This window comes from Amphiprion ocellaris, chromosome 17 (assembly GCF_022539595.1).
Source record: "Amphiprion ocellaris isolate individual 3 ecotype Okinawa chromosome 17, ASM2253959v1, whole genome shotgun sequence".
NCBI classification, from domain to species: Eukaryota; Metazoa; Chordata; class Actinopteri; family Pomacentridae; genus Amphiprion; species Amphiprion ocellaris.
The window spans coordinates 9653810-9666369 of record NC_072782.1 but is presented as its reverse complement, the minus strand read 5'-3'; the positions used below and the strand labels follow the sequence as shown (position 1 = coordinate 9666369).

The window sequence follows — 12560 nt, the reverse complement described above, 5'->3', positions numbered from 1 at the left end:
ATACCTCGCCACCCTACAGCCAGGACAGCTTTGTGTGTCTGCCCCCGATAAGGCCAGTTTGCTTCCTGAGTCCACACTATGAGGTTGTGAGAGGTGCTATAGCCCTCAGTCTTTTGCAAATACACTCTGTAGTGACTAATGTAGGTGGCACAAATGAGACATGTATGAGTGTGTGAGGCAGGATTTTAAAAGGCAAGAGTTACATGTCAGTGGAGGTAGCACCACATGTGCACTATAAACGGAAATGGGTCTGATTGCTTACGACTTTTGGGTCTTGCGAATTTTAATGACCACATTTCCTAAGCAGAGACAATGACAGCAGCATTGTTTAGGGACGTACCTTATTCTCACACACACATATGCCTCAATCATACTTCACACCTCATCAGACTCTTTCCACCAAAAGCTCCCACACTCCCCAATCTCCGTCCAGACATTATGCTTGTTTATTATGTTTTCAACTTCCATATTTCCTCTGCTTTTCCTTTCAGTTGCTCCCCCCTCACCTCCAACCACCCAACACGGAAATTCACAGGTCTGTGAATGCCGAACAATCCCCCCCTCACACTCTTACAGTTATCCAAACATTACATTTGTTTTTGTTTTTGATATCCGTATGTCTGGGAAAGCGGTGGTAATCTCAAAAATAATAACAGCAAACACCTTGGTGGCAGTTGCAGGAAAAAGCCTGTTAAATTACGACTGAAAAACAGTGGCCAATCTAACCCCTTAGCAGCCCCATTAATTCCCAGCTTGCCTCTTTTCCTCTTAATCACTCGGATGTCTGGCTCGCGGAATGAAACATGGACAGAGAAGTGACAGAGAAAGAGTGGGGTGAAAGAGGAGCAGTGCTGCTCTAGTCTCTACAATGTTAATAAAGTGGCAGAAAAGCCCATTGTCTTAAGATCCCTTTATGCCAGTAGTAATGGCAACTTTTCCCTGTTTGCCTTTTCAAAAGGGCGAGGGTTACCCGTCAAGCACACAAAAACACTTTCTCTCTCTTTCACGCTGCGCTGTTCACCTCTAAATAGGCAGAAGGACGGATTAGAGGGAGAGAATAAAAGCAGAGAAGAAAGCCCGTCTTAGGGAGAGGAGTGAAAGAAGAGTTTGAAAAGCTTGTCTTGGAGCCAGACGAGGCCAATCTGTTTTTTTAAATAGTGTGGGATCTCTCTCTCATTTTCTGTCTGTCCGTCCCTCTCTTCCTGACCTGAATAAACAGCTATCAAAGGAGGAGGCGTCTTCCAAGCCAGTAAACACACAGGATGGGTCTAAGGCCAAGTTCAGGTTCACAGCTCAAGTTGCACTTTAAATTCAAACAGTGGAAGCTCAGCATACAGATTCATAACTACACTATAGGTACAACATAGTGAAGGTGACACTGTGCATAATATGAGAGAGCTGAGATGACAACAGTCTTCTGCAGCCTCAACCTTAAGACTAATTAGAGTGAAAGTTAAAGGTTCTGGGTGCAACGTTCAGAACCACTGGATGTCACTACAGCACCAGTATCTTAGACCAAAATTACAGGCATGTTCCCACACCACACCCCTCCCTGCACAAGCAGAAATGTTTTGTATATAAGAGACAACAAAAAATAAGAACAGGGTTCGAGTCCCATGATGGGCGACAAATCATCACCCTAAGAATTAAGTTTCGTTTTCAACCTTTTTCTTTTTTAACTCAATTTCTGGTAAGGTTTACACACAAAAACCGCATGGCTAGATTTGTTACACAGCATTAGACACTTTTACATGATTGTAAAAGTGTCTTGCTAAGACACTAACAAAAAGATCCCAATGGAACCCAGTGTGTCACATAAACTCGTTTAAGGTTAGGCTGCAAAACTACTTGGGTACAGTTAGGAAAAATGCCATTGTCTAGCATCTGTTCCATTTTCTGGCTTATCAGGATGACAAGTCCTGGCCCATTTAATATATGATTGATTAGCTAAAAAGAGTGACAGGAAAGTCAGTGTAAAATTAATGGCAAAACATGTTGATTAGTGACGTATTTGTGAACCGTAATCCAGCAGAAGATAGATTTCCTTTAAAACCTAACTGAAAATGCAGTTTAGTTGTATAGGAACAGGATTTTGTGAAGACAGGGTTTTGTCTGTTTCAACAGTCCATTGGACCAGAGTGGATTAACAAGTGGAAACAGACACACAAAGACCGGAGCCAAACATATTTGAGCGGCAAAACAACAATAAAGACTCTCACACTGAAATGAAATGAAACAAGTGCACAGAAGTGAGGTAAATGGCATTAGTAAAATACTTTAAATAAATAAATTCTCTGTATTTTGGGGTACCACCTGAACGGATTGCATTTTTGCTTTCTCAATGCAGTGTGGGAGGTCATTTGTGGGCTGTTGAAAAGCTGAGGGAGGACCAACTGTTTCAAAGGGAGGGACTCACATGCACTATCATGCATGCAAGCCAGCTACCAAAACACATCACAGAGAAGCTCAGGTTACTATACATACAGAGGACAACCCTTTCTCCAGAAATTGTCTTCTTATAAAACTAAACTGCATTCTTAAATACAATGTCACAAATCTGATTCTAATTAGCATATCTTTGCTATGTATTTTATTGCTTTACTGACGCTCCTTTTCAGCCAACCAATCGTGTATGAGATGGGATTTGACTCATCACCCTGGTAACCCTGAAAATGGAAGCCACTTCAAACATGTAGTGAAATGGTTGGATCTTAACCCCAATCAGGAGATCTTCCCTTTTTCTAACCAAGCAATTTTGGTGCCTAACCTTAAACAAGGTCTTAACATGTACTAATTATAGTGAAAGTGTCAAACAAAGCCTGATATTGTCCCTAAACCGAACCATGTAATTTTAGTGGGTAAACCGAACCAGAAAGTGAGTGAAAGCCCAAGAAAACAATGACTGAGAACAGAACTTAAGTCTAAGACTGAAGGTCTCTCATCTGTCATGGTGCACAAACTCAGGTCTATTTGGTGACAGTTTTCAGAGTTGTGCCTCCATCCTCCTCTCCTATCTCCTTACATGGACTTTTTCAAACGGCAAGTCTCTCCTACAGTGTCACAAATGAGAAAGTGCATTCATTTCTAAACAAAATTACATTTTCCTCAGGACATAACTGAAAACACAGTTGCTGGATGGGAATGTAATTTTGTGGCGCTGGACTTGCAGAAGGAGTATGACCCGAGTCTCTGCTAAAGAAGTCATTACTTCTCTAAATCTGCTTTCATATTAATGCTACATTTATGTTTGAAATGTACCGTATTGCAAATTTAAGTTTGTTGAATGCATGTTGGATGAATCAATCAATGAAATCAATAATTTGAGTAAACAGGAGATACATGTTTTTTAAAAAGATAAAGTTTGGCCTGGTGATGGTGCTAAATGAGAAGTTAAGGGATCACTTAAGTGACTGAAGTTCTAAATGATGGAAACATGAACGTCTGCATGAAACTTCAGTTCATCTGATAGATGCTACATCATTACAGTCTGGACTAAAGCGGCGGTCCGACTGACTGACAGTCCAACAATGCCATCTCTTGAGCCACGCTGCCAGCGATTTTCAGCCTGAGAGGGACAAAGTTCCCTACAAAGCCATTCATTCACTTATGCACACACACACAAACACAGTGACGGTGGCAGCGTCGGCATGCATGGCACCGGCCTGCTCCTCAAGAGCCATTTAGAGGGTCAGGGTCTCATTCAAAGACATGACATGTGGTCAGGAGATGGTAGGGAACAAACCACCTAACACAGGTCGTCTTGTATGTGTTTAAAGAGGATACTTCTTTCAAATTAGAAGCAACACAAGAAAGGGCAAAGCTAAGCACTTACATATTCAGAGTCGTGCAGAGAAGGGAGGAGAGTTAATAGCAGCCAGGTCCCAAAATACTCACAAAGGGATATGTTCTGGCAATAAAACTAACCATTCTTCATTTACTCTGAGACGCCGTCCAGAAAATCTAACCCCTCTGTCCTCTTTTCAGCTCACCTCGCCCTTCCTTCCCATCTTTCCCATCAGACACAAGTGTCAGACTCATTTACACAGAGACGGTTTAGGAGCTAATGCCAGCTGACAAGCAAAGTGATGTGGGGCGACATGTTGTCCGAGGCGCAACCCTTGTTAATATTCACGAACTCTCTGCCTCCTGCCATTCATATAAGCAGATAGCGTTTTTTTTTTCCCCCCATTGCCTGTAAACATAATAGATAAATGCTGACATGGCAACCGAGGAGATGAACTCTTGCTTTATGCTTTTTGTCGAGTCTTTAATCTCTGGTTTAGTGAGAAAGCAGGCATTTATTTCAATATTATTTGACAGGTAAAGTGAACCTACTCTATATTGAAGGCATATAAATTCTAGGTAACATTCAAAATGGCAGATTTTTAAGAGATTTATAAATGATAGATAATTTGGAAGTCCATGTATTCTTTCAGAAAAGCATTTTATTACAATTTCATGCAAGGAAAAGTGTACATTTTGCTAAATATCACACTGATCAAAAGCTGCCGTTTATTATTTGTCATCACGAAATGCCATTCCTGTGACTATTAATCCCAAATGCCAGTAACACCTACCTTCATTATCTTAAAAAGCAGCACGAGCTTTTTGGAAAAATTGAAAAGATCTCACAGTGAAGAAACTGATTGGCAACATATTTCTCAAAGTGCTGATTATCTCCCAAACAAGTGGTAATTAACCAAATAAACGAGGACAACGGTTTAATCAAAATGCAGAAGAAAGTTGTAAAAGTGCAGTCAGTGGATTGGAAAGTGTTCTTGAAATAGCCTTGTGGTTCTCTGAGGGACATTCCTTTGTGGATATCAAGTATTGTCTTCAGCAACAAGCCCTTAATGAGCCCCGTGTAAATCACTGAAATTATTCATGCGTAAGGCCATCATCAAACATTGAAAAATGTTTGAGTCGGTAAAGAGTGGGCAGTTAATGATACCACAGAGCTCTTTGTCTGGTAAGGGCGATGGCCACGGGGTGACGGAGAGAGAAAAGAGAGGGAAAAGAGAGGAGAAGGAGGTGGAGGAGGACACGACAACAGCGAGGGAGGAAATACGCAACGGTCTGGAAAGGGAGCAAGGACAAGGCAACAGAAGACGGGTACAGAAAAGAGGAGAAAGTCTAAAAGGTTTTCCATTCTCCCCTAATTTAGTCTGTGAATGTGCTTCCCCCCCCCACCTCCTCCCTTTAACTCTCCCCCGAGACTGTCCCACACAAACCACACAATCATATGTTACTCTGATTCACCCGCAGATAAAGAGGAAGAGGGAGAACAAGAACGAGGGAGGGAGGGTGAGGAGAGAGGAAAGGACCATTCACAAGTACGGATGTAAAACTTTTCCACATGATTGCTGCCCTCCTCGCTGCCTTCGGTGACTTTAAAATGCTGCTCAAAGTCTTGACGTTCTGGATGGAGCATCATTATTCTCTAAGCAATGTCAGGAATGTAGTGACAACTCGAAAGAAAACGAACATTTTCCTTGTCAAATCCACTTAAACCACAGGGTCAAATGTAGCAGCAGTACTTCTTGAGATAAATAATCCTCAACGTATGTTTCTGTATGTGTGTATGTGGCCTGTATTATGAATAAAGCGAACAAGAGTGTGTGAAAGGTGAAAGTAAAGCAGCCTCCTCCGGTTAATCCAGTACAGTCGGGCTTAGTAGCTGTAGAAACGCCATATGACCACTGCTTTCCACAGAGTTCAAATCCTGGAGCATTTCAAAAGCAACACGGATACGTTTTAGTGTCAAACTGATCGCATGAATAGGACTAAGTAAGAGCAACTCCAGGAGTCCAAGTTTCAATGCTTTTTATATTTTTTTGAAGTAAATGACCATATGTGACTGAATGCATCCAACACTGAAGGCTGGTATTAAAACTAAACCAATTACTTTCCCCTTTTACCTGTTGCACTTTGAGAAAATTTGTGGAGTATAAATCAAAACTAAAACTAAGAAAAGTGCATCAATTCAATTAGTCTGGAAATGGGTCAGTTTAATCAACTATTATGGGTTTTTAGGACTGATTGATGGCAATTAAGGAACTTGTCATTCATAACTAGGCTTCTTCATTAATAAGTTTGACTATAACTGAGCATGTAAAACTGAAAAGGGGTGATTAAATTAGGACACTGCTCTGTTTATGTGGGATCAGCTGAGATTGATCAGTTTGTCTCCTGCAGTTCTGTTCTGTCACTTTTATTGCCCACTAGGGCCCAGATCTTAAAGCATTGTTGTTTTCCAGATTGTGTTTCAGGATAACTTGTGGCTGACTTCAAACTTAGTGTAACATTTGCATAGCCTGAGCTACAGCGAGAGAAGCTCATTTCCTGGTTTGTGGCAATGGCTTGTGTTTCTTGTTCAGTTTTTTTGGTTTCTGCTGGAGAAGACATTTCTGAGTCCACAGAGTGATGACAAACAACAAGAGGAGAAAAACACAAATACCAATAACTGGAAAAATGCCAAATATCGGCCACGATAATCGACTAGGCTTAAAATCAGTCTAACCCGAGTCAGTTATAATGTAAGATTAAATGATAATTTGAGAAGCAGCTCTTAATGAAAGAGCATTCACAGACCTTCAAATGCCTGAGGAGCAGGTTCCCACTTTATTTGTTTTTTAAGAAATCATTAACATGGCTTTTGGTGTCCACATTTTGGATTTTTACATACGCGAATTCTGCATGATATTGTCCTCAAGTAACAGGACTCCGTAAAAAGAAAACTTTTCACTACAGACAGGACTGATGGAAAAAACAAAACAGAAAGAGAGCACTATCAATACTTTACAAGTATGCGTCTTAAAACTTACTTTCAATGTTAAGATGCTCCTACCAAGAAAAGTAACACCAGTAGTTTCAGCTTGTGCCCAAAACTGGCATATGTTTACACATTTAAGCAACTACATCCTTAAGAAGTCAGGTGGTGTTATTGCAGAGAGAACAGATACCACATAGAGACAAGGCCGGGGTGAAAGAATGGGTCAACAGAATATTGGATTTTAACACAAGAGACCACAGTTTGCTTCCTATTTCCAACCACAAGTCAACACTGGCGTCTTTCAACCATGACCCTGATTCTTCCTGAACCATCACCGAGTGTTTATTATCGTGACCCTGACAACATCCCATAACTGTCCTAACATGAATAAAAAAGCGATTCTAAACCACGATATTCCCCTAAACCTAACCAAACTGTTATTGTGCGTAAACTTGACCAAATATTTCCCATAACTAACCAATCATAAAATATTTATTTTCCAAAGTTAAGTTTTGGCCGCCTTTCAGTCCAACTCCCAAGAACATCGCTGAGATTCACTGCTGGATCTTTGCCTTCTTAGAGGTTGGTTTGACTGGAAATTGCAAGTTTAAGGTTATAGTTCCATTATTAATATGTGGAGCACACTGGGGCATTTCTCTTTGAGCAGATCTGGCCAGGTGTGGTTGTGTTTTCCACTGTTTCTGTGCTTACAGTCTGTCAGCATGTTTTATTCTGCTGAAGTACTGTGCTGTTTTCTGACAATAAGCTGTAGAGTGCATATTTGGATTGCATAGTTCGACTGAAAGCTGCATTATATCCTTCCTCTCAAGTTGGACACATTCATGTATATGAAACACCTACAGCAAAAAATTAAATCTATAACTAGTACCTGTATTCCATGAATATAGAAATATCCATATAGGGAAGATATGATATGCTTTTTATGCGTCTTCTAAATATAGCCAGTGTTACTAATGCATCTGAACTTGCATAAGTGAATTTGCCAAAGTGTAAAACATGTTGACATCATGTGTTAACACGAGCTGGAGTCAATTTTGCATGAATATCACTCTGGAATTTCAGAACCCAAAAAGACTACCAATACACATAGGAATAAATCCTTCTCCACAGCTGTAGTGTGAGAAAAAATGTAGCATCCAAACTATTCAAAGCAGCAATGTATTTATAGATGTGTATCTAAGTGTGATAAAAAACACCTCTACGCTAAATTTAAGTATTCAAATATTGATTTTTGTGATGTGGTAGCTAATTTAAAATTTGTACACTGGACTTTGACACGATAGACAATGATTTGCTCCTCATCACCTTGACAACAAGCCAAACTCGTGTTTTTCTAGTTTATATTATCAAATGATTGTATTGTAAGAAGTGATTTTCAACTCGACAGTTCACATTATTTTATTATTTATACACTCAATTTTCAATTCTCCGGGAAAACATTGAATGGGATAGATAGATCAGAATAAGACTAGACTAGACTCAACCAGACCAGGAGAAGACTCGACTAGAACAGAAGAAGACTCAAGTAAAACAGAATAAGTCTAGACTAGACTAGACCACAATAAGACTCAACTAGAAGAGAATAATACTCGACTAGACCAGAACAGAACAGAATTGAACATAACAGATAAGGCCAGAATAGAATAGAATATTGCTAGACTAGACTAGAATAGAATAAAAACACACAGAAGAAAATAGCAAAGAGCAGAACAGAATAGAACAGAGTACATCTGCTTCGTCATTGTTAAAAAAAAAAAAAACAACAACAAAAGGGAGTTTAGCAGCTCGTTGGGTTAGCAGCGTATAATGAAAGAGCACAAAAGTCATTACTATAAAAAGCGATTGCACTGTATATTATATAATAAAAGAGCAAGTCATTACACATACAAATAGTGAAAGGTAGGGACTAGGGAGGTGTAGCATCAGGCTTTGCTATTACAGCTTAAACACCTATTAAGATATGCAACATGTGTAATGTTAGCTTGAGGAAACATCGCAGCTTTTCAGATATCTACATTGAGCTAAGTTACTAAGCTATCTAGTCTGCAAAACTATGGTAGCAGCATATTTTCCCTGTTTGTTGCTTTCTTGTGCGGTCAGTGCAGGCTGCAGCCAGATGGGTAAAACAACATGTTTTGATGGGATTAAAAAGAGATAAAAAAGATCCAAGTGTGAACCTCTGACATGTTACACCTGCACACTGAAGTTCAGCACCAGCTTGTGCAAGCTGCTGGCCAAACCATACGGCATCCATACAGAAAAGCATCAGGGAGGCTGCACATGGAGCACACGGCCAAGAATAGAGCAGTGAGCCTCCAAATAGGGAGAAAACAGGAAATCCTCAAGATAACAAAATTACTTTAGAAGTTTGTTGCCCATAATGAGTCCCAAGCTGTGTTTTAATTCAATATGCCACAGAGATCTTTGCATGTAAATATTTTTCTCTTCATGTTGCCGTCACTGACTTAAATAATGTGTTTCCTCTTCAGCGCTGTAAAATGGGTAAAAGTATCATCAGTCATGCTCTTGTGTCTCTGTAAACTGTTTAAGTGTTCTTCCTCATCCATTTTTTAACACTGCATGGCCACAGTGCAATCAGCACATTGAGAAAGTGGATTCTAGAGAGTTTAAAAGCTTGAAATATTCTACAAAACTGAGAAAACACAAAATGTAAAATATGCAGAAGGAGTGACACAGGAAGAGTTTGTGATCTCCATGAACAGATAAGAACAACTGACTTCAAATGTTGTTTCATCTCCCCTTTTTCTCATGACAAACAATCATTCTGCTCCACATGTGACTCACATGCAAGTGAGCCCTTTTGACAAATATTGTCTTTGAAGAAATGACATGTTGCTCCATTCAACTGCTCAAAGCTCCAGCGCATGATTCAATTAGTTGCTATGGTTGCTGAGAATGTGTAACATGGAATTCATGCAGTAAATATCTTACTGAAGGCATGTTTATGCATGACGACTTTGCTGGAGATGGTGCAATGTCACGGGTCAACGGAATATTCATTCATTGTGCACGCACATGCTAATGCAATAGATGAAAAAAAACACATTAAGATGCATACAAGTACAGAAAACCTAAGTAAAAAAGTTATGCACCTGTGTGGAAAAACACCCCAAAAACTTCCAACAGCGAGAGGAAAAGCATTATTAGTCATGTAAACACACATCCACACACTGCATTAAGTTTCCTCACTATTTTTCCTGCTCAAGTTCACATGCACCAACCCATACAGCAGAGCAAACCGAGGATTATAAGCACATTTAAACTTTACATACACACAAACACACAAAGTAAAAAGGCTTCATTGCACTTACTGTTAAGCATTGCATATTCTCAGGGCGATTGGTCTCGGGGGCAGCACCATGGTTTGACAGCACAGCCTCTGAAATGTAGACAAAGGAATCACGAGCTGAGACAGTGCCTTTGGAGCACATTTCTCCCAGTGCCAATGCAAAACAGCCTTGTGGATGCACAAAAATAAAGTCCTAAAATAGTTCCGAGAGTCCATAAAAAGTGACTCGGACAGATAACAACAAGCAATTATGGCAACAGTTGTCTGGAGCAGCCTTTCGCTGGGCTGAGATTCAAACTTCAGAGCGCACATAAAAAGGCAAAACAAAATCAAAAGAAAAAAAAAAGAAAAGAAGAAGAACAGGGCCGGCAGCGTCAAGGAAAATCCCGTAAGATGCGAGGATCCAACAATCTACCCAAGAGAGGAATGGAAGTGAGAACAAGTGAGAGGGAGGGAAGGAAGGAGGGAGGGGTGAAGAAGAGAAAAGGAACTCCTCTCTCACTCTATTATCCGTCCGTCACAGGGCTCCTGGGAAGTTGCTATGGTTACAGGGACTCACGCCTCAGTGTCCTTTTAACTATCGCTCATAAAGGCAGCATTCAGCTTTGGTCCACAAAGCAGATCTCCCTCTCCCTCTCTCTTTTCTCTGTTTTTCTACATTTCCCCTCTGTTTACATCTGTGTACATCCAGCACTTCATGCGTCCATCCTTCACTTCTCCCACTTTCCTCTCTGTGAGTCAAACTTCACACGGAGCCGCCAGTCCGTCGCCATCATCCCTCCGTTTGATGTGCCTCTCCCTCCCCTCTTTTGCTCTTCCGTCACACCCCTACCTTCATCACCATAGGCGAGGAATTATCCCATCTCAGATTGTGAAACGTTCCAAACTATGCCAGCCAAGTCCAAACAGCCCCCACATGAGTCAAAGGGTTCAAACGGATCAGTGACCTTCTGGTAACCTTGTGAAAAGTGGTATTAATCATATTATACACGCATAAACCCTGAAATGCCTATTTGACTAGCTTAACATTATATTAAAGTGTTGGTTACGGTATTTAATATCAATGTGTTTACTGAGTTTTTGCATGGAATGGAAGCTTTAGAATGATTTGCAAATTGTTAAATTCTTTATTCTAAAAGTAAGCTTAAACACACAAAGCTTGGCAGTGAACAAACATTGGTAGGAGAATGTCCTCCAAAAAAAAAAAAAACATTCATTATTTTATAACAGCAGAAAAATGACAAAAGTTTAAATTCAGGTGAACAAAGGATTTTAACAATCATAGTAATTATGACTCTTCTCTACTGGGAACACAGGCGGAATTTGGGTGACAACAAAATGTTCATTACTTATTTTCTGCCTCAAATTACTTTCAACCATGAGCACAATCATTCACTAAAATTAGCCAAGTCAGTAATATTAACAAATGCCTCCTGACCTCATTGTATTTTAACCTTAGTAGGAGATTTTTCTAACCTCACTCATGTTTGTGACTGAACCTGACCAAAAAAGGTTCATGTAAATCATTCTGTATGATGAAACAACATCTTTTCTCATATTTAGATGGATCTCCTTGAGATATGTTTAAATTTATGAAGACCTGATGCAACATCTCATCAATATGCATTTAGAGGGAAGTTTAGGTCTTAACAGGTTGAAGTCCCTCTTTGGTCATCGATTAAATCCCTAAAAACTCATCTCTGTGTGTCAAAGTTACATATTTAGGCTTTGTTCCAAGAAAAAAAGTCCATTCCTGAATTAAAATGGCATAGATTTAAGTTGTTTTCATGAGAATTTGCCCATCTATGAAGCCCAGCCTCTTTCTGTACCAAGGACTCTGTTCATACTTTAATAATTACCTGCACCCTGGAAGCTGATAGCATTGATTTCTTAGTTTTTTTACATATGATTCTGAACCTGTGTTTTTGAGAATGTGGAAAACTGAGTCATGGTGTTGACTGCTTATTTCATGTTAACATGGTAAAAAAGGAAAATAAGAAACTAATTTCTCTAGTTTTGATAATAACTTGTCTCTGACACATGGACTATTATAAAACTCATTGTCTGAAAAATTGAAAAATTCTTACATTTACAGATCTTCATTCTCTTTTACTGAAAATGCAACAAATATAGTTTATAAGCAAACATTTTTTTATGCCAAAACTATTAGACACAACAACAATAATAGTTTAGCTTCGATTTTGAGCCTGCAAATAACATTTGTCCAAGGTAAATGTTACACTATAATAGGCAAAACATTACTGCAGATGCACTCTTCTCCTCAGATTTAGGGTAAACTGAAATAATGTCAACCTTCAGTAGATAAATGTAAAGATCTATTTGGAATCACTGCACAATATTCTGCACAAAAAGTAAGAAAAACCATTTTGGAATTTCCTTTAGTATCTGTCTGCAATCTCCTTACTGCAGGACAGCACACATGCAGAAAAGAAAATT

General features: G+C 39.5%; 1 protein-coding gene across 3 annotated transcripts in view; it reads right to left on the bottom strand.

Moving 5' to 3' along the window:
• Positions 1 to 12560, bottom strand: part of rgs3a (regulator of G protein signaling 3a) — a 164073-nt gene that overhangs the window by 112680 nt on the left and 38833 nt on the right. For all 3 annotated transcript variants that reach the window (XM_023287277.3, XM_023287280.3, XM_055019248.1), the window contains one exon: positions 10126 to 10193. In XM_023287277.3, the coding sequence (XP_023143045.2) occupies positions 10126 to 10193 (68 nt within the window). The remainder of the gene's footprint in view (positions 1 to 10125; positions 10194 to 12560) is intronic.